Source organism: Callithrix jacchus, chromosome 2, assembly GCF_049354715.1.
Source record: "Callithrix jacchus isolate 240 chromosome 2, calJac240_pri, whole genome shotgun sequence".
Classification (NCBI taxonomy): Eukaryota; Metazoa; Chordata; class Mammalia; order Primates; family Cebidae; genus Callithrix; species Callithrix jacchus.
In genome coordinates this window covers 96,639,722-96,665,584 of record NC_133503.1, presented here as the reverse complement: position 1 = coordinate 96,665,584, position 25,863 = coordinate 96,639,722, and the positions used below count along the sequence as shown (strand labels likewise).

The window sequence follows — 25,863 nt, the reverse complement described above, 5'->3', positions numbered from 1 at the left end:
CCCATGTCATGTGGCTGGAAACGAAGCTCTCCAAGCCCACTTGTACTGGGTTGGCCCCTGGGGCTCAGTGTTTACCTTCAGAAACAGATGGAGGGGAGCTGTAGCCAAGATCTTTTTTCATGGAGAGGGAACCTGGGGGTGGTGAGTTCCAGGGGCTCACACCACTCACTAGTTGATATAAAAGTAGTTGCCCTATGTGTACCTTTTCTATCTATCTCCTAGTATTATTTTACTAATATTCATTTTTCTTTATTATCATGTACTCTGTCAAGCACACTGCAAGAGTGTGCTGTGAAGAGAAAGCATATCTCCAGCTACCAGCCACTCTCACCAGCTGAGCTGCTGAGACAGAGACACAGGTGAACAGATTGTATTACAAAGTTCTAAGTGTTAACTCAGAGGGGTGAGGAGTGTTGCCAGACTTAATGGGGTGCTTGGCACTCACTCAGAGTTGAGAAAGGCCTTCCAGAGAAGGTGACCTGTTGGGTCTAGAAGACAAGCTGGTGTCACCAGGTAGAGGAACGTCATCACAGGAAGAAGGGGCAGGATGAGCTTTGTTTTGAGAGGGCAGGAGGGAGGAGGAGGAAGAATACTGCCTACAAGATTTCGTATTGCATAAGACCTGTGATTCTCCTTTTACCTATTGGATATTCAGACTAACCTAGGTTGGAGGTGACTTGTGAGGCAACAGATTAGAGGTGGCAGTCAAAGCCATGGAAATGGAAACCACCACTGTAGGACAGTCCATGGCCATGAGCCAGCCATGGAAGACCAAGGGTCCAAAGCTCCGGAACCAAGTGGGAGGTGAAAGAGCCCAGTGCTTAGGTTTAGGGCTTCTTCAGTTCCCTTTCCACTGCCCTTACGGTATTTGCTGGTCAGCAAATGACCAAACTGCTTAACAACTTCAAAACACTAGCAGGGATATTCTACCACTTCCTCCTTTCGATCATTAGACAAAACCTCAATAAAGTACCAGGGGCTTTAAGAAACTTCTTGCAAATAAAAAACATGAGCTGTAAATGAAACAGGTGGCCTTCATTGCTGTAGGGGACATTCCAAGTCCTCTCAAATCTCCAACCATCATTGCTGCTTCAAAGCAACGCTCTCACCAGTGCTTCTGTAACCTTCTTCCAGTTAACTGACCGCAACTCATACAGTAATTCACACAGTGTGCATCACTGATAAAACCTTGATAGTAATTCACAAAGTGTGCATCACTGATGAAATCTTATCTCCATGAAAGAATGGTCATGCACCACGTGAATGTGGTCTGTTTTTCTGCAGTACATCCTTATTCCGGACACAGGTAGTGACCACAATGCCATCCCTCTCCCATTACCTCAATCATGATGGTCATCCAACAGTTACTGGGCACAAGAGGTAGTGAAAACAATAAAGCTGGGACAAAATTAGGAAAAAATTGATAACAAATTAAAAGCAATTAGTGTTGCTACTTGTTAGCTCATTAACATGCTGGCTCTGTGAATCCAAAAAAGAACATATCCGGTATTCTAAGACTTGACAATATTTGGATAAACATTTTCCCAGTCAATGAGCTTTTGGCATTAAGGTCGAGAAGAAAAAATATCAGCAGGTGGTGAGACTCTCAGGATTCCTGCATATTGTTTTCATGACACATTGGTCTACACTTAAGAATTTTTCTTAAATTATTTGAGTGCTCACAATTATAGCTACTAATGCTTCTGCTGATAAGGTGCTTTGTTTCCACTTGGCATCTTCAGCAACTAGGCACTGTAGTAGCAAAAATATAGTAGTAATAATACTATTATTATAACAGCAAGAAGTGACAATTACTACATATTTCCTAGGCACTGTGATAATCACTCTTTGGGTTATGTTACTGGCCTTCACATTTATCTAGGGTAAGTACTTGTATTATCACTACTTTATAACAGGGAATGTGCATCCCAGAAAACAGAAAAGTAACCTTCCCTGCATCACCTAGCTAGAAAGTGGCAGAGCTATGATTTCAGAGTCTGCAACTTTACGAACACCATAGTTTCACAGACAAAGAAATTGAAGTGACTTGACCCAGTGAAGTTAGCAGAGAAGGTGCCAAAAAAACAGAGGCTTTTCCTAGGCATTCAACGTTATTATCCTGACCCCAATATGTCATCACTGCTAGCTGGGGATGTTTTAATGCCAAATAAAGAAGCAGCCCCATCTTTGACACTTGGAATTAAAGGGTTTGAAGGCAGCTTTATCAGCATCAGACACTTTCTTTAGCAGTAATTACATGTGTGTCCAGACAGCATTTTCATAAGCAGTTCAGAAGCCCAAAATGAGAAACAGTTTTGGAAGTTGCTCTATCAATCCTAACAGAAGGCATACTGACTCTGCTCCATGCTTCCGTCAAATTATCCCGAGAGACAGAGACAGAAAGAGGATCCCAAATCTGATTTTAAATCTACCCATTCTAAGCTGGAAGTAAAAACTCTTCCTGTCCTGGAGTCCAATGCACTCATTTTTCCCTCTCCTCAATCTCAACACCCTGTTAATAACTGGCTCAGGCACAACAGCCTTTGAACGACTGCATTAGCATAGTAGTCCTGTATGGCACTTTCTCTTATTCAAATACTTCATCAAAAATGCTCTCAATCAAGCATGAAAATAAATTAAATTTTGGTTTAACCACGATCAGAGTCACATCACCAAGAAATAAAGTAACAGAGTTACACCTAATCTCACAGACCAGCCTGACTTCCTGGCTACTTTCCACAAGCCCTTCTTGCTAAAGCCCTCTCCTAAAACTCCTCTTTGAAGACTGTGAAATCACATGTTGGTGGAAAACTGTAACTTCAAATGTCACAGACATAATTCTTAACTCTGTGCCTGCCTGACATTGCTAGTCAGGCCACAAGTAGAGTTGCTGGGTGTCAGCCTGTGAAAAGTACCCTGGCCACACGGAACGTCAGAACGCTTATTCTTGGGCACCCTGGAGGAGTCCCCAGGCTTGGGCAGAGCCCATTTATTTTCTGTGGAGAAGCTATTCACTCTAGGGCCTTATTTTGTACTCACTCTCACTCCTTCTGGAAATACCAAGGCGTGAGTACTGTGCAAAGCCTCAACATGGAGAAAACCAGAAATGGACAAAGAAGAAGAGGACTAAGGGACGGATATCCAGAATATGCAAAGAAACCCTGTAACTCAACAATAAAAAACAAGCTAGATTTTAAAATGGGTAAAGGACTTGAATAGATATTTTTCCAAAGAAGATGTATAAATGGCCAATAAACATGTGAAGAGATGCTCAATATCATTACCCATTAGGGAAATGCAATTCAAAACCATAATGAGATACCACTTCACACCCATTAGGATAGCTACTATTAAAAATATAATTTTTAAAAAAAAAAGAAATGAAAAAGAACAAGTATTATCAAGGATGTTGAGAAATTTTAAAGAAAGGATGACAGACTTGACCAATCATGTTCTGTCAACATACGGCAGCTAGCAAACCAGCCAAAGAGTAAGCCCATCTCATCATTCCCCCACAAAAGAATGGCGTATTGTACCTACTAGGCCCCAACAATCTGTCAATAAAAGCCTGCTGAGGGCAGACAATTACAACACACACCAAAGCCAGCGTTAAAACTAAAAATAAATTCTTCCAATTACAGTTGATCATTGAACAACACAGGTTTGAACTGGAAAAGTCTGATCCACTTACATGTGTAAACAGCTTCTGCCACCCAAGACAGCAAAACCAAACCTCCCTCTTTCTCCTCCTCAGCCTACTCTACATGAAGACGATGAGGATGAAGACTTTTATGATGATCCACTGCTTGAATAGTCAACATATTTTCTTTTCCTTATGATTTTAATAACATTTTCTTTCCTCCAGCTTACTTTAGGATTATAGTATATAATACATATATCATATAAAATGATACAGAATACATATATCATACACTGATGTTATAAGTAAGGCTTCTGATCAACAGTAGGCTATCAGCAGTTATGTTTCTGAGGAGTCTAAAGTTATGCACAGCTCGGGTGACATGGTGAAATCCCATCTCTACAAAAAATACAAAATTTAGTCAGATGTGGTGGCATGTGCTTCTAGTCCCAGCTACTTGGAGGCTGAGGTGGGAGGATCACTTGAGCCAGTGGGTAGAGGCTATGAATTGCACCACTGCACTCCAGCCTGAGAAATTGAGTGAAACATTGTCTCAAAAAAAAGAAGTTATACATTAATTTTCTACTGCAGGGGTGTGGGCAGGATAGCGTTTCCATCCCAGGATGGTTCAAGGGTCAATTGTTTTTTCGTAGTGTGACCTGTAATAATGTCATATGTAGATATGATTTACTGAAGAATTAAACTTTCTCCTTTTAAAATGATTACAGAATATTCCAAAACACATACCTTAATGTAAATATCCTATAATATAGAAACAGAGGAAGTTGAGGCAGAAGAGAAGAAAATATCCCTGGGAATTAGAAAAAAAACTCAGTTCTACACTTCCCCCTTTGCCACTAGTGACCCTTCTTCAGGCCTCAGTTTCTTTATCAGTCATACAAATGCTTAAGACAAGATAACGCTTAAGACAAATATAAGCTTACCAGCACCACGCAATAAAAGCACTTCCTTTGATTCCATGCTTGCCAGGCAATTTTGTGGTCATAATCTGACTGCCAATAGTTTTTCAATAGGAAATAAGTGTCAGCATTCCAGTCTCCTTGGAGCTATATTTGTTATAAATCAATAAATGCATACTAAAGTTCATAAAAAACAAAGTCAGTGCTTCTAAATAGTTGAAGGAAATGGATCCAAGTGACAGTGGAAAGTAGAGTTCAGTTTTCCTAATTCAAAACCCACCTATATTCTACATCATCAGCATCCATCAGTACTGAACTATCAATCAAGGGAAGGCAATTTTCAAATCATTCTTGGCCAGGGTCTATGTCACTCAGTTTTTTAAACCATTCCTTTTAAGGGGAAAATGAACTCACATACTCTGAAGATGTCAAAAAAATAATTACAGTGTATTTTTATGGCACATAATAATTACTTCTGATTACAGAAAATGGCACAATTTGAAAGTTTGGGAATATACACAGGCTTCAAAGGCGGGAAGCCAAAAGAGAGGCATCTGACAACAGATCAGTCTGCCCTCTTCCGAAAATACCTTCTTTAACTGGCTTTTGGAACACACTTTCCTGGCCTTTTATTTGCTAATTCTTCCTCTTTCCTATATCTCCCCCTGCCCCACAATAAAATATATGCATATAAAAAGAATAAGAAAGTCAAACAAATTCAGGCCTGTGTTCAAAACTCTCCAGAAAGATCCAGATACTCTTCCAGGCCTTATGAAGCCCTAGGTGATCTGGCCAGAACAGTTTTCTCCGACCTCATCTCCTTCCACTCTCCCCTTGCTCACTGTGCAGTCACTCATTGCTGCCTTGTTACTCCTGAAACACAGCAAGAGTGCCTGAGGCTCTGCACCTTGGCCCTTACTCTTCCTTTCTGTCTGAAATTATTTTCCCCATCTTCACATGGCTGTGCCCCTCATTTCACAGACTCCCACAGTGAAGTCCTCCCCGATCACTAGAACAGCATCCCCCCCCACTTCACTCCCGAGAGTTTTTTCTTTATAGCACGTATCACCACTGAATATGTGTGCATTATCTGTCTCTGCATCTGTGTAGGACATGTAGAGCAGGGACTACATCAGTTTTCTTTGTTGCTGTATCCCCAGTCTTACAGCAGCATCTGGCATGTAGAAGGCACACAATATTTGTTTACTGAATACGTGAACAGGTACAAGATAATAAATTACAGTCAAAATGACCAAACTAAATTCCATCGAATAGGTACTTCAACCAAAATAGAAAAGTAGTTAATCCAACACATCTGTCACAGTAAAATGGCAACTGGGATTTGGTCCAAACAACAACTTCAAAGTCTGTTGGTTTCCCATCTATCGCATAGGGAATATAGTGATCTCTGCCTTCAAAGATCTCACGGTCTCCCCTAGGAGGCCAAATTATAAGTATTCTGAACACAAATAAGGGAAGGAACAGGTAACCCGAAGACACTGGGAGGCACTAGCAGAAGAGCAAGAAGATTCTAAGTGTGCTGTGTGTTCTATGGAAAAGTTCACACAACCCATAGGAAAACAGGAACAAGCAGTGACTCCCACTCTCACCAGGCAACCAATCAGAGGCCTACATTCCTTTTCTCATTGCAAGGCAATCTTTTCCCTTGTTGGCATTCTTCCTTTGACAACTGCTTCAGTATTTCTCACAACCCCAGCTGGAGTTAACTGACATGCACGCACACACATTGAGGTTTCATGAAAATTTTCTGTTCTCAAATAATCACACGCTACAGCCTTCGGTTTAAGATGCATTTCCACCTCTGGCCCCATATATCCTACTGTGCGTTCCAGGCACTGATCAAATCTATGACAAGGGATCTGCTTAAATATTCCACCAACCAAAGCATCAAGTAGCCTTCACCACACAAATTTCCCAGCTCAATGGGCTTCTTTATTGCTTATTTACAAACTTAACAAACTCAACCTGCTTTTTGTATGGCAATTTGAATCAATAGCTGCTAATTCTGATTTTTTTTCCCTAAAAAACTTTCTCAAGGTTTAAGGTGTTTGCTGAATTTAAGAAATATCTTGAAAAATTCACACATGTGAAGTGATTTACAACCTCAGTCACTTAGTCTCCTGTGGCAGTGAAAAGCTTCCAAAAGGTTTTCTCTTTCCTCTCTGTACTGATTTTGGCTGTTTCTAGTCAACAAAAGAAAAAGGACATTCACTAGAAAGACAGGCATCTCTGTAGTTCCAGTAAATATTTCCTCTATAAATTGAACTTCTGTTTATCTGTGTAATCCAGGTTACTTGCTTTTTTCTTTTATTCATCCCCAAGACTAAAAGATACCACTGCTGGGAATCTGGGTAGATGTACAGGGGAGGCAAGAAAATTACATACAGTTTATCTCTGCTATGACATCCCCTCACCAACGTAAATAATCCAAGTCCTAATATCTATCAATTCTTGTTGTCTTCTTTGGCTTGTCTGATTTTATAATCTTGCCAACATAAACCCCCATCTCAGAATCTATGGATGGCTTAAAATTTGGTTTTCTGTAATTTGATTCCTTGGATCAAAAACTAACTTTGAATTCTTCATTCATCAGCAACTTCTTAATTTTGCTGTAAATGCAGGTTTGATCTTCCAGTTGCAGCCCCACCTGGGAGAAAGCCTTCCTCATGACTTGCCTTGGGTAAATCAGCTAGGCAGTTATTATAACTGCACAACTGCACCCATGACTTTATTTCCTAAGTATCACCGTGATATTTCCTACTGTAGGTAAGTGTGCCCACTCACTCAGGGTTCTGGCACGTCCAGTTGGTAGCAACTATCCTGTAAGGTGCTTCCTTAAGATGAGAAGTCTTGGGACTTAAAAGCCTCCCAATTGGGCAAAGCACTTCCTCAGAATCAAGGATCTTTCTCTGCTTCCAGGCCTGTGGCCATCCCAGTTCTGATCATCTACCTGGTCTTTGACTAACTTCTCTGTTCATATAACATGACTTCCTTTTTCTTGTTTTTTGTCTTCCACCTGGTTCCAGCCACATGAACCATCTCTGTGGCTTGATCTACTTCACCTTATCCACTGCGTTTGCCTCAGGACCTCAATGCCACGTTTAGCATGTGCTTCTTCAAGACCTGGCTGTCAGCCACTGCCTTGCCATGCAACCATGGACACTAACTTCACTGGGACCCCTTGGCTTTCTCCCCCAGCCTCAGCACTCTGCAGCCCCACAAGGGATTTGGCCAACTGTAGAAGGAACCTAAAGCCCTCTCTGCAAGGGTGGGAAAGCCCTAATTCTTAAGATATTTAAAGCTTTATTCTTCTCTTTCTGGCACCTCAAATATTATAATATCAATCTCTGAGATGCCTCTGAATGTACAGGTAGTGGGTCATAGGTTATAGTATTCTACCTTCCTTGCAGTGAAAAGGAATAGAAGCCTCTCCCCCAACCCCCATTGAATAAGGATCACACTATTCCTTATCGATGAATCTGCTTTTAGGCTCTGGAAAGTCAATGCTTAGAATTCCCCCGTCACTTGGAGGCTACGGCAGTGACTATATCCCTTTACTCTAATCATATCCATTTCATTTTTATCAGAAACACTTATCTGGGTATTGCATAGGGATTACAATATAAATCAAGTTAAACAGGCTTATTAAATAGAATACTCCCTCCTTGGAACATGTGATCAAAAGGTGAGGGCAGTAACAGAAGCTAATGAAAGGAATTAATGTACAAATGGTGGAGCTCTGGAGAAAGACTACCTGGGCACAAATCCTGACTCCACCTTTTACAATCTGTGTAGTTTCGATATGCTTTTTCCCCTCCTTATGCCGTAATTTCTACACCTGTAATGTGGGCATAATAGAAGGTACCTCCAAGTTTTTGACAATTAAGCATGTCAGTATCTGGAAAGTGCTTAGAAAATACGATTCAGAGCTATTACTAACCACAAAATGAATAGCTAAAAAGCAAAACAAAACAAAAAACTAAAAACCATTGCCAGGCACTGGGAATTAAGAAATCAGGCTTTGTCATTTTGTGGCCTCTGAAGTGGATTAAAATTGGTTGCAAATTCTTTATAACACCCCTCTTAGAGAGGTGTTTTCTGCTTACTTCTTTAACCTTAATCTGGGTCGGGAATACAGCTGTTTTGACCAATAGAACACACAGAAGTGACCTGTGCCAGTTTCAGTTCCATATTTTAAGAGAAGTGGCACCTTTACCTCCTTTTCCTTGGAACCCAGCTGCCATGCTGAGAGGAAGCCCAAGCAGCCACATAGGGAGGCCCATGTTGAAGAAAATTAAGCTAATCTCCCAGTTCACAGGCAACATAAGTTTGCCAGCCATATGATTAAGCCATCTTGTAAGTCGATCCTCTGGCTCTAGTCACTGACACAAGTCTTACCTCCTGAACTGCAAATCCATGAACTTATAAGATGGTTATTCTCAGCCTCTAAATTTGGGAGCAGTTTGATAGATTCTGTACCAGGTCTTGACCCTGCTCTTCTTATGTTTACAGGCTATGGCTAAGACAGACATTCAACAACTCATTACAATGAAGTGTGATTTTCTAAAGACAGAGAAGTATAAAGAGGCAAAAAAGGGTGATCTTGCAGACCCCTTCCAATGCTGATATTTTATAATTTATTTGATGATGAATAGCACAGCTGTGAGATGGCCACTTGGAGGTAGTCACACAAGATAATCTAGGTAGAAAGCAACTTTCTTCTATACAATTCTACTTCTTAATTAGAGCATCAGTGAAGAGGCGGCATTTCAGGAGTTACTTACTGAACATGTAAATGAGGAAAGCACGGAGAGTGGCCTGTATGGCCTAATTCAGACATGAAATGATCCAATACAAAATGCTTCGAATGAAGAGGTAAGAAGAAAGTAAGGGAAATATGATTTCCAGGGGCAACCAATGTTTCCAAGTAAATGGTGATGCAGAATTTTGCCTGTCCATTATTTAAATCATGTTTAAAAGGCAGAGTTTAAGTTGATTGCTCTGTACAAATTCTTCCAGTAAGAATATTTTTTCATCTCCAGAGATTATGATTGCCAAGGGGCAAAGTTTTTTGAATAAATTTTTATTTTTGTACATAAATAGGCAACCGTCTAACAGACAACCAGATCAAGCAGACCTCTACTCTGCAAGAATGAGTAAAGTCACGTTTTACCCTAATATTGCTAACCCTTAAGATATCTTCCTTCCAGGTACTTGGGATTACTTAACAAGATTAAACTACATACTGGCCCCACAAATTTTACCAAAACCAATAGAACTAACTGCTGACCTAAAACTTATGACAATCAAGAAGAAGATACCAAAGCCATCCCCTTGACAGATTTTGGGAGAATTTAATGCTGCTGAAAGTGTGGCCATTCAGTTTCCTGATCATGGGGGAGGGAGGTTGAATTTCAAACATTTAATTTTTAAAATGCTTTTGATTTGTCTGATGTTGACCAAAGTCCTTCCTTAATATCATATTTAAAAAGACAGAAACAGTGATAGCCAAGAAAAAAGACGAATCACTAGTTTATCCTTCTAAAATTTTCCTTTTGTGTTTCTGTTGTTTCTGCTGTAGATCCTTTGCTTTCCAAAAAAGGTTCAGACTTGATGTAAGCCATTAATGGTCAATAAATACATAAAAATATGTTTGAATGTTCATACTGGCAATTTTACTATCTCTGTAACCGACTCACAGGATCTTAAATGGCTATTGTCCAAACTAAAGACACAAAAGGAACACACTCATGAATTTCCTGTTTTCCATCTTGAAGTACTCACACATGCAAAACACCTCATGCCCAACACCCAGTCCTAGGTCTCCTAATTGTGTATCCCTCATACCTAAATCCCTCCTACCTCCCTAGTATCCAAGCATTCCTGGAGTACTCAGCCCAGAGGCTAACACCTCAGTGGTTGACCAAAGCTTGCTGCTCTCACTAATGCGATCAGCAGATTATAAACAGAAATTGATTAAACTCACTCTCTCTCTAGTCCAGGATGTTACAGAGTCAGCGTCAACATTACTGTCAAAGAGTCAATGACTCCTGTGGTGAGGGGTCCCTTACAGAAGGGGTAAGCACACAAGTCAACACCAATGAGAGGCATTTTGTTTATGATACCCAGGCTAATGGCAGGTCTTTTCAGAGTTCTTCCAGCCCCAGAAATGCCTGGTGAACATCAGGCTGAATCTGACCCCACAGTGACCTCCAGACAGCATTGAGGCTCCTGGGCAATCAGAGAGATGGCACTAAAGGGGCCCTGAGGGGTTTTATTAGTTCTGCTTCCAGGTGAGGAGGAGGACTTAACTATCAAAAGTGAATGGCAACTTTGCCCTGCAAGATATTAAGGGAAAACCAGTGTTTAAGAGAAAAATGTCAGGGAAAAGATTTATGTCAGGGAAAACTCTACATCAAAGATTTAATGTGAGAAATACAATCGAACTGTATTTGAATCTATGGATACTGCTCTGTGGATATTAGAAAATTGGTAAACACTAAAGTTATTGCCCATGTTAAATTGAACAGAGATTTAGGGTCCACAAAGTATGAACCACACACTCCCTCTTGCCTTACATATCATCTTTACACATATTCTAATTTAAAATATGTACACGCTGAGGTGGGTGGATCTCTTAAGGCCAAGAGTTCGAGACCAGCCTGGCTAACATAGCGAAACCTCATTTATACTAAAAATTAGCTGGGCATGATGGCATATGCCTGTAATCTCAGCTGTTCAAGAGACTGATCTACAAGAATCACTTGAACCTAGGAGGCAGAGGTTGCAGTGAGCCAAGATCACACCACTGCACTCCAGCGTGGGTGACAAAGTGAGATTCTGTCTTAAAAAAAGTAAAATAAAAAAATATGTACAAAGAGTAAAAATAACTACCATTACAGACCACTGCAACTATTCAACCTGCAGGATAACTAAGATTGATTGGAAAGAGGTACAACTAAATCATGGAACCTAAAACTGGCTCGAAAGAAAGAAAAAAAATGAATGAGCAGACACTGATGACAAGAAAAAAACGAACATTTGGTAAAGGGTATAGTTGAGGAAGGATCTTATATCCTTAGGAACAATACTATGTCATATACTGCTCAAATATTTTTCTGACCAACGCAGGACCACAAAGCACTCTCAACCCTTTCATTTACCTACAAGCTTAAGGAGTGGATACAACTAGGCAAGAAATGGATAATTTTACATGGCACCTGAGTATCATATCCTCTGTTCACCCAATGTGCTCAAGGATGAGCCAATAGGTCTAAAGTCAATCCCCATCTCCTCTTCCTTCACTCTGGGTTCTAGCCCCCTCCTCCTAAGTCTGTGATTCCTTTAAACAAAGGTTACTGGACAGCACACTTCACTCTGTTGCATTGAAAAACATTGTGAAGGGCCTGGCAAAGAGTCTGCGAGAGAAATGCCTTCAGTTTTGGGGTTTTCAGTGACCTTAGAATATCACCAAAGGCTTCTCCTGAAACAGTGTTAGTGATGGAGCAGGGCTCTGAGTTCTGGTTTAGATTCGAGATTGTTCTCTAAATATAAAATTGGCAAAAGTCACTAAGTCCTCATGCCTCCTCCCTCACCTCCCATTTTTAAGTAAGTTCTCACTCTCAGCATTTCTTGAGCCTTCTACATCACAGGGGCAACAGCGATAAGGATTAGGAAATGCTCTACTTCATTCAGCCAGCACCTCAAAATGCTGTTTCAAACCGGAGCAGAACGGCACAGCAGCATGACACTTAAAGCACCAGGCGGGCCCAATAGCACTCACCAGCCCCCTGGCAGACCTCGTTGGTTTCCCCCAATCCCATTTAATCCCCCCTCTATCCCATCACCAGGTTCCTTCCTCCCCACCCCCCCACACCCCCCCAAGGGCGCCATCCTTTCATTTTTCCCTTCACCATTGGTAATCTGACATCACCATTATCTGCCTTCCGGCTGCTTTTACACTGTTTTCCTCTCTTCAGCCATAGTCAAGAAACACAGACTACTTAGGCTACTTCTGCCCATAAATGGCTCAGTGATGGCACCAAGAGGGAAACCCACAGACACCAAGCCTCCAGCTGTAGACACTAAACACACAGACTTCCTTTTCTTTTGAGCACTCAGTTCTACGGGCTTCTCAGCACCACTTTTCAGGTATTCAAAGCTTTGGAGGTGTGCCCCAGGCATCCCTAAAGTCATGAATATAAAAGTGGCTTTGAGTATCTTACCGCTCACATATTTGCATAGTGTCTGATGTAGCTTTAATTTCAAAGCTGGTCTCTAACACTCAAGAGGATAGGTTACAGTGGGAGCCCAGGAATTGCAAATGCGCGTGCCTCAAAGACTCAGGAGTCCAGACACCGGCAGGAAATAAAGTTCTAAAGTGGCTTTGAAGTGCTGCCCCCCCAGACCCCTCCCCAGCGCGGGTCATTCATCTTCCCCGAGGGAAGAGACCACCTTGCCTGAGCTTAGCCAAACGCGTCGCACGTGGGAGCCAAGTGGGAGATGAAATAATCCAATGAGTCCCCCTCACCACCACCAACACAGACCCACCAAAGTAGTTACCGTCGGCTTAAACTCAGCTGGAATGTCCGTGTATTTTACCGACCAGGGAAATAAAATGGTGTATATAAATTAGTGGAAGCGGGTGGGGAGGAACAGGGGATGCAGACTGTCGCGAGTAAAATGCCTCGCGGCTTGTTGAGAGGTTGTTTCTTTTTTAAGCCAGTCATTTTAGACTGAAATATCAAGCCAGTTCAGGTCATTTCCTGAGTAGCACTACAAGTTAAAACGAGAATTAGAAAATCTATTAATCTTCAATTGCACTGCCTCCAGACTGGGAACACAGGGGGATGGGGTGTGGGGCTGTGGGGAGGTCGAGAGGAGGGGGAATTTGTGAAAGAGCAAATGCCCGAGAAACCCTAGCTCCCGACCTCAGCTGTTTCTTCTTACCTCACTCAGCTCGGCGGAGGAGTCGTTTCCGTATTTCATGGCAACTCCAGAATTCATGATGCACTTTTCAGAGCAGGGCTCTCAGTCCCCCAGGTCTCAGAGCTTAAGAGTTGGTTTCACTGGCTCAATATTCACTGCTTGGTCCCTTCTGCCACATTTTAGTCTAGACAGCCATTTTCACCCAGGACAGTTGCGAAGCCCAAACGGAGGATGGAGGCACTCCTAAAAGGAGCAGCCGTGGCTCGCGTTTCACGGACGAGCCATTGCTGCAGGAGGCTCTGTGGCGTGGCGCGCTCGCAGCTGCGGCAGCGGCGGAGCCCGCGCGGGGATCCGCCCGCGAGCACCCAGCGCCCCGTTCCGGGGCAGTGCCACCCTGGGCGCCGCCTCGCCACTTCTACGGTGCCTCGCTGCCCCCCATTGCCAGGCTGGAGGGCACCTCCCAGCACGAGCGGACACCCTAGAGGGCACCGGCGAGCTTCTGAAAAAACTAGGGCCAGGTGGCGAGAAGAAGCTCTGCGCCTCGGTTATCAGGGAAGGAAAGAAAGCTGGAGGGAGCCGGAGCGGAGCTACACTTCACGCCGAAGTTTCCCCTTGGAATCGTCTGGAGTTCTAAGTGGTTTCTGATTGAACACAGCTGTCTAGCTGCTGGCCACGGGGTGCGCGGAGGAGGCGGGGCTAGAGGGAGAGAAGGGTGGGGGCGAGGAGCCTGGAGGCCGAGCAGAGAAGACCGTGCAGGGAGAGCAGGCATCCTTCCAGTTCTCTGCAATAGTAATTAAGGACCCGAGTCCAGGAGGGGGAGAAGAAACAGGAAAAGCCACCTGAGTAATCGTGCAGGAAATTAAAAAAAAAAAAATACACACTTCCCTCATAGGAGCCGCTTTCCATGATTTAATAAGGTCAAGACAAACCTAAACACTGTACATCAGACAGTGCGGTGCACTTCTCACGGAACATTAAGATTTTACAAGGGTGCAGGGCAGTCATTTTCCCTGATCAGTCTAAAGTCAACACTATGGATGTAAATTCACTGTCAAACTCCCTCTGTCTGTAACTGGGGCAGAGTACATTTTTTGCATGTCCATAATGAAGATAGAGACCCCATCCCTTGAAAGATGTCAAATAGGCTCACATTTAAATCCTCCCCAACTCCCAGACCTTCCTTAAAAATCTTCCTGCTCGTTTGAGCGGAGGTAGATTTGTGTTTATGGAGTGTGGAGTATGATTCAGAAAAGATTCAAGGGGCTGTTACACCCTCGAGTCAGCCCTTGGGATCTGAGCTCCCCTGCAGCGTTGAGTTCCCGAGGTAAAACATCCTTTGTTTATTGGGCGAGAGATGAGGCAAGAGGGAAACTAGGATTTTTCTCGCCACAAAGTTAAAGTTCCCCAGAATCTGAGATTCACAGAAAAATGTTCTCATGCTTCAGAACAGTAGGTCTGTGAGAATACTAAAGAGACCTCATCAGTCTCTTTCTACACAATGGGAACAAAATGTGTCTATCCCCAATAACAGAACTTGGCATTTCCTGAAGCCTTCTGTGAAAAGGCCATTGCATTGTTAACTTCCATTATCTTTTTTTAAAATCGTGTTTATTTTGCTCTTTAAGAAGGAGCAGAGTGCAACTATTTGCATATGTTTTACCCATCCCCCTTCCTGTTGAGTTTATTCATTGCCTGTTGGAGGTACTGCTGGGATTAGGAAGAATTTGCTGCTCTTTCTAGAGCACTGGGTCCTAACTTCTTGGACACTGCCAAACTAGAGCACATTCTGCATGGGGAGGAGATGGGAAGCTATATTATTTAATTTATTTTTTCATTGAAATCTGTTGAGTACTGTGTGCTTGAAGCTGGAAATGGTGGTGTATGCATAACTATGAAGAAGACTTAAGCACTGCCCCTGCCCTGAAGGTGTTTATAGTCTTGTAAAACATGCACAGAAATGACAATTCTAGGTAGAAAATGATACTTGCCATAAACACAGTACAAATGAGAGCAACTGCAGTTCAGAGGGAAATATGATTTTGGCCAGGCCAGGTGGGGTACAAGACTCTGTGAAGGAATCTCAGAGGAGGCAGCATGTGAGTTGACCTGTGAAGAGTGGCTGAGCCCAGCAGAGATGGGAAGTAAGGGGAAAGCATTCAAGGCCATTGTGAGAGAAAGTGGATGGAGACTGGAATGTGCAGAGCAGGCATGCGGAATCCCAGGCCTTCCATTCTGGAGCATAAGGAGGGTTGACATCAGATAGTGAACAGTTTTAAGTGCCACGTTAAAGAAATGGGCTTCTCAATAGGCAGTGGGGTCACTAACGGTTTTTTAGCATAGAAATAATGATGATCAGAGCTGTGCTTTTAGATATTCCAGTAGATTTGGATCACGATCATGAATAACTAATATGAACTCAAATAGACTAGTGTTGAATGTGATTCTGGTGTTTAAAGATACATATTTTTCATACAACACCACCCCTAAAACCAAGCAGATGACTTCATCTGGTGTTCAACCAAAAGAAAAGTAATCTGTTCCAAAAGAGCAGGAAAAATTAGCAGTGTTGAACTTACTGAGAAGCAGTATGTGTCGTAGATTCTACTTTATAGACAATGTAAGGCATTTTCAAGGGTAATGTTGATTGTATGAGATTTTCTTCATAAACAATGACTCAAATACTTCAATACTTATACTTCACGTAAGATTCAACTCTACCACAATCTGGCAGGCATAGATGTGGTAGGTTGAAAGTGGGAAATGAATATGCCAATTTGTACTATCAAGACAGTTCAGCAAGAGGTTAAAAGGGCCTGAATTAAGAAGGGATGGCCAGGCAAGGCACGATGGCTCATGCCTGTAATCCCAGCACTTTGTGAAGCCAAGGTGAGTGAATCACTTGAGATCAAGAATTCAAGACCAGCATGGCCAACATGGTGAAACCCTGTCTCTACTAGGATCATGAGACCAAGAATTCGAGACTAGCCTGGTTAGCATGGTGAGACCCTGTCTCTACTAAAAATACAAAAAATTAGCTGGGCCTGTAATCCCAGCTATTGGAGAGGCTGAGACAGGAGAACCGCTTTAACCCAGGAAGCGGAGGTTGCAGTGAGTCAAGACTGCACCCACCACTGCACTCCAGCCTGGGCAATGAAGTCAGACTCTGTCTCAAAAACAAAACAAACAAACAAACAAAAACAAAGCCAGGCATGGTTGAGCACGCCTGTAGTCCCAGCTGCTCGAGAGACTGAGGCACGAGAATCACTTGAACTGGTACACAGAGGTTGCAGTGAGTTGAGATCACACAACTGCCTTCCAGCCTGGGTGACAGAGTGAGACTCTGTCTCAAAAAAAAAAAAAAAAAAAAGAGAGACAATGGGAGTAGACAAGAGGGGGCAAATGCAAGAGACTCTCTAGAAAGAAAGTAGATGGAAATTGTGGAGAAAAGAGAACTTCAAAGTGACTTGTAGATCTAGAACTTGGCTGACTGAGGTTAAGGTAATATCCTCAGGTAATATTCCTCAGGTTAAGGAATATCCTCTGGAATTCCAGAGAACAAATAGCTTTGGGAAGAAATTAAGTTTGTGATATCATGAGTTTGAAGTGGCCTGTGGATATTCAAATGGAGATGTTCAGCAGGAGCTTGAAATGGAACTATAGAGATAAGTCATGGTTGAGTTGGAGGTTCAAGGTTTTCTCTGTTAGAATAATAAATAAAACCATAAAATCAGGTAAATTTGCCATGGAAGAGGAGACAGTGAAAAGAAAAGTGGTCTAAGGATGCTATCTTAAGGAAGGTTGTTTTGATTTGTTTTTACAGAGGCCAAAGAATAAAAGAGGAAATGATAGACAAGGTTATTTAAGGAAATAGGAAGATAACCAGGAGACCTCTTCATCTGGGAGCCTAAGGAAGATGTCAAGGCAGAAGGAGGAGCAGCATCAATATTATATGCTACAGAGGGCAGAGAAGCCTACAGACTGATGAAAGGTCATTTCCAAGACAGTACTGTCCTTCAAAGGTACATTCCTATAAAGCTGAGGAGAAAGAAGGCAGATAAATTGCCACAGGAGTGCGGAGAAACTAGGGGCAATGACTATGCAGGACTCTCCATAAATTTGATGGTGACAGGAAATTGGGAGATGAGACTCTCTCTCTTTTCTTTTTTTTTTTTTTCAGGACTGACAAAGATTAGTTCTCGAAGCAAAACTCTAGCTGCACACCATAAGAAAGCTTTTCAAAGAAAAAAAGGAGAGCAGGAGAGGAAGAAAAAAAAGGGAGAGAGAACAGGAATATTGCTTTATTCTAAAAACGGTTATTAATAATGGCTGATCAGTATTTTGTGTATTTAAAGTGGAGAATGTATATTTTGTGTATTTAAAGTGGAGAGCTCTATAAATATTTATTGAGTTTACTTGTTCTGGATCTGAGTTCAAGTCCTGGATATCTTAATTAATTTTCTGTCTCGTTGAGTCTAAATCTCTTTATGGGTCTTATGTATCTGGGTGTTTGGATCGTTAGCTCTTATTGTTGCATTGATCCTTTTACCACTGTACCTTTGTTGCTTTGAAATCTATTTTATCAAATGGGAGAATTGCAACTCCTGCTTTTTGTTTATTTATTTATTTTTGCTCTCCATTTGGTTGGTAAATCTTTCTTCAACCCTTTGTTTTGAGTCTTTGTGTATCTTTGGATATAAAATGGGTCTGGATGTAGTATACCGTTAGGTTTTGGCTGTATCTTTTGATTGGGGGATTTGGTCGATTTAAATTTAGGGTTACTGCCATTTGATGTTAACTGGCTATTTTATCCATTCATTGATGTAAATTCTTCTTTATGTTGATGTTCTTTACTTTTTGGTATATTTTTAGAAAGGCTAATACTGGTTGTTTCTTTCTGTGTGTAATGCTTCTTTCAGAAGTTCTTGTAAAGCAGGCCTGGTGGTAATAAAATCTCTGAGTACTTGCTTGTTCATAAAAGATTTTATTTTTCCTTCAATTGTGAAGCTTAGTTTGGCAGGATATGAAATTCTGGGCCGAAAGTTCTGTTCTTTAAGGATGTTGAATATTGGCCCCCACTCTCTTCTGGCTTGTAGGATTTCCACTGAGAGATCTGCTGTAAGTCTAATAGGCTTCCCTTTGTGGGTAACCTGACCTTTCTCTCTGGCTGCCCTTAGTATTTTCTCCTTCGTTTCAATCCTGGTGAATCTAACGATTATGTGCCTTGGGGTTGCTCTTCTTGAGGAATATCTTTGTAGTGTTCTCTGTATTACCTGGGGTTGAATAGTGTCCTGCTTTGCTAGATTGGGAAAATTTTCCTGGATAATATCCTGAAGAGTATTTTCCAGCTTGGATTCATTCTCTCTGTCACATTCAGGTACACCTATCAAACGTAGATTAGGTCTTTTCACATAGTCCCATATGACTTGGGGACTATGACTCCATTTCTTGGAGACTTTGCTCATTCCTTTTTATACTTTTTTCTCTATTCTTGTCTTCTCGTTTTATTTCATTAAGTTGGTCTTCAACCTCTGATATCCGTTCTTCTGCTTGATCAATTTCAACCTGGTGCATATTTCACTAAGTTCTCATGTTGTATTTTTCAACTCCATTAGTTCATTTATATTCCTCTCTATATTGTCTATTCTTTTTAGCATTTCATCAAACCTTTTTTCAAAGTTCTTAGTTTCTTTACATTGGGTTAGAACAAGTTCTTTTAACTCCCAGAAGTTTCTTATCATCCACCTTCTGAAGCCTACTTCAGATAATGGAACACAGTCCTTTTCCATCAGGGCTTGTTCCGTTGCTGATGAGGAACTGCAATCCCCTGTAGAGAAAGAAAGGTTCTGATTTTGGGTATTCTCAGCCTTTTTAGGCTGGTTTCTTCCCTTTATTATGAATTTATCCATCTGTCAACTTTACAATTACCGCCTTTCTAATTAGGTTTCTGAGTGGACGTCAAATTTATTGATTTCCAGTGCTGGAATCCAAGCAACCCACTGTGCCAGCCAAAACAGCAGCAATAAGACTGATGGTGCTCTTCTGCCTGGGAATCTCTGGTCTGGCTTCTTGTTACGGACTCAAGAAGGAAGCAAGACTCTCTCTTGGAGCAGGTAAGCAACGTTGAATAGAGAGTAGAATGGGCGTATTTGTAGGCTGAAGCTAAGGGAAACCAGGAGATGGAGCAAAGTTCCTAGAAAGGGAAAAAAGGTGGTGGCAAGGACAAAAATGAGGAGATTAGCTTGGAGTAGGCTTGGAGAGGAGGGGATGCTGATACTTCCTCCTAGGAGAACAGAAACATTTGGGAGAACCGTAGAATGTATACACTAGGGAAGACAAGAATTCAGAGATATATCATAACTAACATGTATTTGACGAGTAAACTAACTTCCTCTTTGCATTTGTGGAGGAGAAACAAAGACTAATGATAATTTATCAGCAGATTCTGACTCAAGGACAGAAAAATGTCTGTCAGTGCAAGGGAATAAGTAGTTGTGATCCTGAAATTGTTCAAGTGTAGTTGGGACATGCCGAAGCCCATTGCATGTAAAGAGTGGAGCTTCTTGCATTGAGGGGGAGTCTAGATTGGTTTTCTTATCATCTAAAATTCCATAAAATGATTTTTTTGGTGGTAATTTAAATGTCTTATGATTTTTTTTACCGCATTGTCTTGGATCTCTGCTATCAAGAAAGCTAAGATATTGCTTTGAACAATAATGCAACTGGGTCACTATTATAAGAACATTAGAAATGTAAGGACCAACTCATCATGTCATCTCAATACACCAAAGAATAAAGCCCCAAGTAGGTTTCAAGCTATAAAAATTAGAGCTTGCCAGGGTTTACCAAGCATATAACTCTACATGCCTACAAATCCTTTTATATTGTGGCTGCCTTAACATCTCTCCAAGAAAGCTTCTCCAAGTCCTCCTGCTTCAGCAGAGATTAAGCTCCTATGGTGAGGCATGGGCAAGAGGTGGCCAGGGAGTTTATCAAGATGAGGGAACAGGTCTAGGAGAAGGAGGAAAACTTGCTTTGCAATCAGGCAAGAGCCTGGTGCTTGGGTTCATCTCCTTCCTGAGGCCTTGTCTTCTCTAAAGTCCAGTCTCTTCTCATCGGGTTCCTTGGATGAGAGGAGGCAGCAGTAGTCCTGGGAACATTTCTGAGTAAGTGGAAGCTGCCCCGGGCATGACTGGATGAGGCTGTGCCGTGCTGTGAGCACACTGCCATCACCTTTCTGCTGTTGGTGCAGTCTGGCCTCTCTGTGTATGGCTGCTGACTTCAGTGAATCTATCTATACATGGCAGAAACTCTATTGTGGGTCTGGTCTGTACCCTCTACTGGTGATAAACATCAGGTTAATTGAAGTGATCCTGAGTAAAAACCCAGAACCTCCAGCATGAGGGAAACGAATTGAAAACCTTGGGACTAGTTGACCTGGTCCACTGTCTCTATCCCTGGGGTGCCCCAGCCATCCTTGCCTACTCTAGTAGTCCACTGTGCTGAGGAAGCCTGTCCTCCTCCAGCCCACAAGAGTACCCAAACTCTAAAATTGTCCCCTCCTCTACTGACTCTCTCAAGCTAAACAAAACATTGATACCTCGGATTTTAGGATGAAAGCAGCCTGTTTAAACTAATTCACACACATGTGAATAATCTTCTCAACCATGCCCAAAGTGTTTACATTGTAAAAGGAGAATGCTTTGAAATAATTCTTAAATTGATGGGATTTCCTGAAGAAAGGGAATTTTGAGGGCATGGAGGGACTTCAGAACCCGGTGGAGACTCAGGAAATCCCAGTCCTTTGAGTCCTTGAGGATCATAAAAATTAGGGAGCCCTCAAAGTATACACTCCAAAGAATTTCCTGCCCTAAATCTATAAGCTCACCCCACTCTCCCACCCCTGTGACTCCAGAAATGTTCTCCCTATCCAAACTCCTGTGGCCTTCTGATCAATTTCCAGACCAGCTCCTCTCTCAGGTCCTGGGTCAGGCCTGGGTCCTGGATTGGGAGCTTCTCATCAGCCTCAGTGGCCTGCCCCATAACAAACATCGTTGGCTCAAGGAACTACAACACAAAGAATTCAGGAAGCATTGCACTGGATGATCTGTATCCTCATCTGTATGTCCTCAGAGAAAAACATGGCCAACCTGCAAAGAATTCTGTAGTTACCTAGCTCCTCCCTGCATGCCATTCATATAGATGAGGGTATGTGGGGACAGCAAGTTTGTGGTGTTCATTCAGAAAAAGTAAAGCACTCACTATATGCTAGATACTGTCCTGCATGGACCCTGGTATTCAGTGGCGTATGGGATGGGAAAGGTCCCTGCTTTCACAAAGCTAGCACTCTTGATGGAAAATGATTAATAAATACATTAAAAAACATAGTTACAGTTTATGTTGGATTCTATAAAGGAATTAAACAGGAGCTATGACAGGGGAGAGCAGGTCCTTTAAGTGAAGAGGTCAGAGAAGGCCTTTTTGCAGAGAAGACATTTCAGCATATAGGTCAAGAAGGGGCCAACTAGGCAAAACATGAGGGAAGAGTGGACAGGCAGAGGGAACAGCAAGAGCAAAAAGCCTAGGGAAGCAAAGGGCTTGACCTTTTCAATATGTTATAATAAACTTCAAGTTTTTATTTAACTGAAATTTAAGCTCATTCTCCTAGTTTATTAGTAGTGATGGAACATGATGAAAAAGATTATGTTAGAGCCAAATCACGCAGGATATATATAGGCTACACATTTCACTGTGTTAATGAAGATGCCACAGGAAGACTTTCTGCAGGACAAAGACACGATCCAGTTTACATTTTTAAAAGGTAAACCTATGCCTTTACAAGCTTTACCACTAGGTAACCTAAAAGTAAAAACCAATTAAAGTACCTCCCTGATACAAGTATTGCTGCTAATAAATTAAGGATTGACGAAATATCCCTATTTTGCAACCCTTAATGAATTAATAGATTTAAGTATTTAGCATAATGACTACTAACATTACAAAGGGACATACAATCAGAGACAATGATTTCTGATGAAAGAAAACATTACAATCTTCAGAGCCACTTTAGTCGTTTTTACATGAAGGAACGTTATATTAACCACAAAAAAAAAAAAAAAATATATATATATATATATATATATATATATATATATATATATATATATAGGCTGGGCCCTGTGGCTCATGCCTGTAATCTTAGCACTTTGGGAGGATGAGGCAGACAGAATGCCTGAGTTCAGGAGTTCAAACCAGCCTGGGCAACATGGTAAAACCCCACCTCTACTAAAAATACAAAAAAATTAGATGGGCATGGCAGCTTGCACCTGTAGTTTCAGCTACTCAGGAGGCTGAGGCAGGAGAATTTCTTGAATCCAGGAGGTGGAGGTTGCAGAAAGCCGAGATCACACCACTGTACTCCAGCCTGGGCAACAGAGTGAGACTTTATCTCCCCACCCCGGAAAAAAAAACCCTATATAATTGGACAAAACAATCTGGTCTCTTCATTAAATAAAATGCAAAGGGAAAAAGGCAAGCACATAAGAAATCACCCAAAGAAAAACTCCATATATTATTATTATTATTTATTTTTTTTTTTTGAGACAGGGTCTTTCCCTGTTGCCCAGGCTGGAGTGCAATGGTGCGATCTTGGCTCACTGCAACCTCTGCCTCCCAGGTTCAAGTGATCCTCCTGCCTCAGCCTCCCTAGTAGCTGGGATTACAGGCACATGCTACCATGCCTAGCTAATTTTTTGTATCTTTAGTTGAAATGGAGTTTCACCATATTGGCCAGGTTGGTCTTAGACTCCTGACCTCGTGATCCACCTGCCTTGGCCTCCCAAAGTGCTGGGACTATAGGTGTGAGCCACCGTGCCTGGTGAACTCCATATCTTAAAAGAGACTCAAAGACATATCAACCAATGGCAATACATGCGCTTTAACCAGATCTTGATTCAAACAAAGTAACTATAAAAAAATTATGAATCATGAAAATTACACGGTATTCAGAAATACACTTTTTGGATATTTCATGATGTTTAGAAATTATTAATATTTTAGATGTGTTAATGGTCTTGTGGTTACATTTAAAGACAAAGAATCCCTATATTTTAGAGATATATATTAAAATATTTTGGGGTGACTGGGCGTGGTGGCCCATATCACTTTAAAGACTACCAGCACTTTAGGAGGCCAAGGTGGGTGGATCACGAGGTCAGGAGTTCAAACCAGCCTGGTCAAGATAGTGAAACCCCGTCTCTACTAAAAATGCCAGAATTAGCTAGGTGTGGTGGTGGGTGCCTGTAGTCCTACACCTGTAGCTACTTGGGAGGCTGAGGCGGAAGAATCGTTTGAACCTGGGAGGTGGAGGTTGCAGTGAGCCGGGACCACACCATTGTACTCCAGCCTGGGTGACAGAGCAAGATTTCATCTCAAAAAAAAAATTTAGGGATAAAATGACACGATGTTTGGGATTCACATCAAAGTACTAGAGGAGGCAGGAAGATGGAGTTATTGATGAAACAAACTGTAATGGATGAATTGATAACTGTTACAGCTCAGTGATAGGTATGTGGGAATGTGGGAATTCATGCTACTCTCTGTCTGGTTGTATGTTTACAAATCTTCCAAATCAGTAAGTTAAAACAAGGTAACTCTTCCTTCTGTGTAAAAAATGGGTTGAAGCACCATAAAAGTAAGGCAAGGCAACCAGTTACAGGCTATTGCAGTGGTCCAGGTAAGAGGATGCTTGTGGCTTGAAACTTGGTGAAATCAATGAAGATGGTGAGAAACGGACTTGAGATGTATTTTTTAGATAAAACTAACCAGGATTCAGTGAATGATTGGATACGGGTAATGAAAGAAAGATAGGAATCAAGGAAGACTACCAGTTTTTCAGTTAGTGTGGGGAAGGACCAGGTTTGGCAGAGAAAATCAAGTGTTTCGTTAAATCTGAGATTCCTATTTGACATCTAAGGGGATGTCAATAGCAGTTGCATATTTGCATCTTGGGTTCATGAGAGACTCTAGCATATGGTGATGATTTGGAACTTACTGGCATATAGATTGTAGTTGATGTTGAAAGTCATGAGAACATATGAGGTCACCAAGGGAGAGAGTGAGTAAAACATAATGCAATCCCAGGATTTTTCCTTGAGATGCTTAGTGTTTTCAGGTTGTATAGGAATTACCTTCCTCCAAAACCAACTTTAATTGCAGCTAACAAATTTCTATGAATAGAATTAGAAGAAAGATCAAGAAAGAACATCCAGAGAAGAACAGAAAAACTGAAAACTGTGTCATGTTTTAAGAAGGACAGTGGTAACCTGTCTGGGAGGCTGCTGAGAGTTTAAGAAAGCTGACAATGAAGAAGTGTCATCTGGCTTAGTCTATGTTTAAAGCTGGCTAAGAAAAGAAGTACTTGAAGACTGTTTCCAGATTACATCTCACATACAGAAAAAATAAACAAAACTCAACCTTCTCCAACTGCCAATATAACTCAAGCAAAGAAAGCACTCCTGTGGTGTTTGTCTCATTAATTACATTTGCGGACTGCTTCACACCCAGCCTAGGCACTTTAACAACCCACAATCATTTGGCATCAATATCTCTGACATTATCAGTGGGGATTTGATAATGATTTGAGATTCTCTACTTTATGCATCATGTGATGTGTCAAAAACCACTTCACTGTCTGATTAGATATTTTTGAGCCTAAAACTTAGTATCTGTGTCATTGTCAATATTCAGAGTATCTTCCAAAAATTTTTACTCATCTGTTCTCGAAATTTCTTTAAAGTGTATCACATTTTCTATGGAAAAGAAAATTAGGGGACCAGGTATGGTGGCTTGCACCTGTAATCCCAGCACTTTGGGAGGCCGAGGCAGGTGGATCATGAGGTGAAGAGATCAAGACCATCCTGGCCAAGATGGTGAAACCCTGTCTCTCCTAAAAATATAAAAAATTAGCTGAGCATGGTGGCACGCGCCTGTAGTCCCAGCTATTCTAGAGGCCAAAGCAGGAGAATCACTTGAACCCAGGATGCAGAGGTTGCAGTGAGCCGAGATCATGCCACTGCACTCCAGCCTGGGCGACAGAGCAAGACTCCATCTCCAAAAAGAAAAAGAAAAAGAAAAGAAAATTAATCAGTGGAGATTAAGGATTTGGAAATCCAAGGAAGTTAAAAAAAAAAGTTTTAAGTCCTCCCAGAAGTACCTGCATATGGTCAATTTCCTGGAGAGGAAAACAAAAAAAGTATATTCAATAGATGCATAAAAATAGATCTAGTAAAATTTGGAGAACATGCTTAAATTAAATGAATTCCAAATGCCTGCCACTGTTATTTCTGGAGCTCTTTG

General features: G+C 41.6%; 1 protein-coding gene across 2 annotated transcripts in view; it reads right to left on the bottom strand.

The window, feature by feature from the left end:
* Positions 1-25,863, bottom strand: part of MCC (MCC regulator of Wnt signaling pathway) — a 464,974-nt gene that overhangs the window by 270,520 nt on the left and 168,591 nt on the right. The window contains exon 1 of one of the 2 annotated variants that reach the window (XM_008991678.5): positions 13,531-14,141. The exons of the other annotated variant lie outside the window; for it this stretch is intronic. Coding sequence (XP_008989926.1) covers positions 13,531-13,587 — 57 coding nt within the window. The 5' untranslated portion in view covers positions 13,588-14,141. Of the gene's footprint in view, positions 1-13,530; positions 14,142-25,863 lie in introns of those variants that run through there. 2 annotated transcript variants of the gene reach the window in all.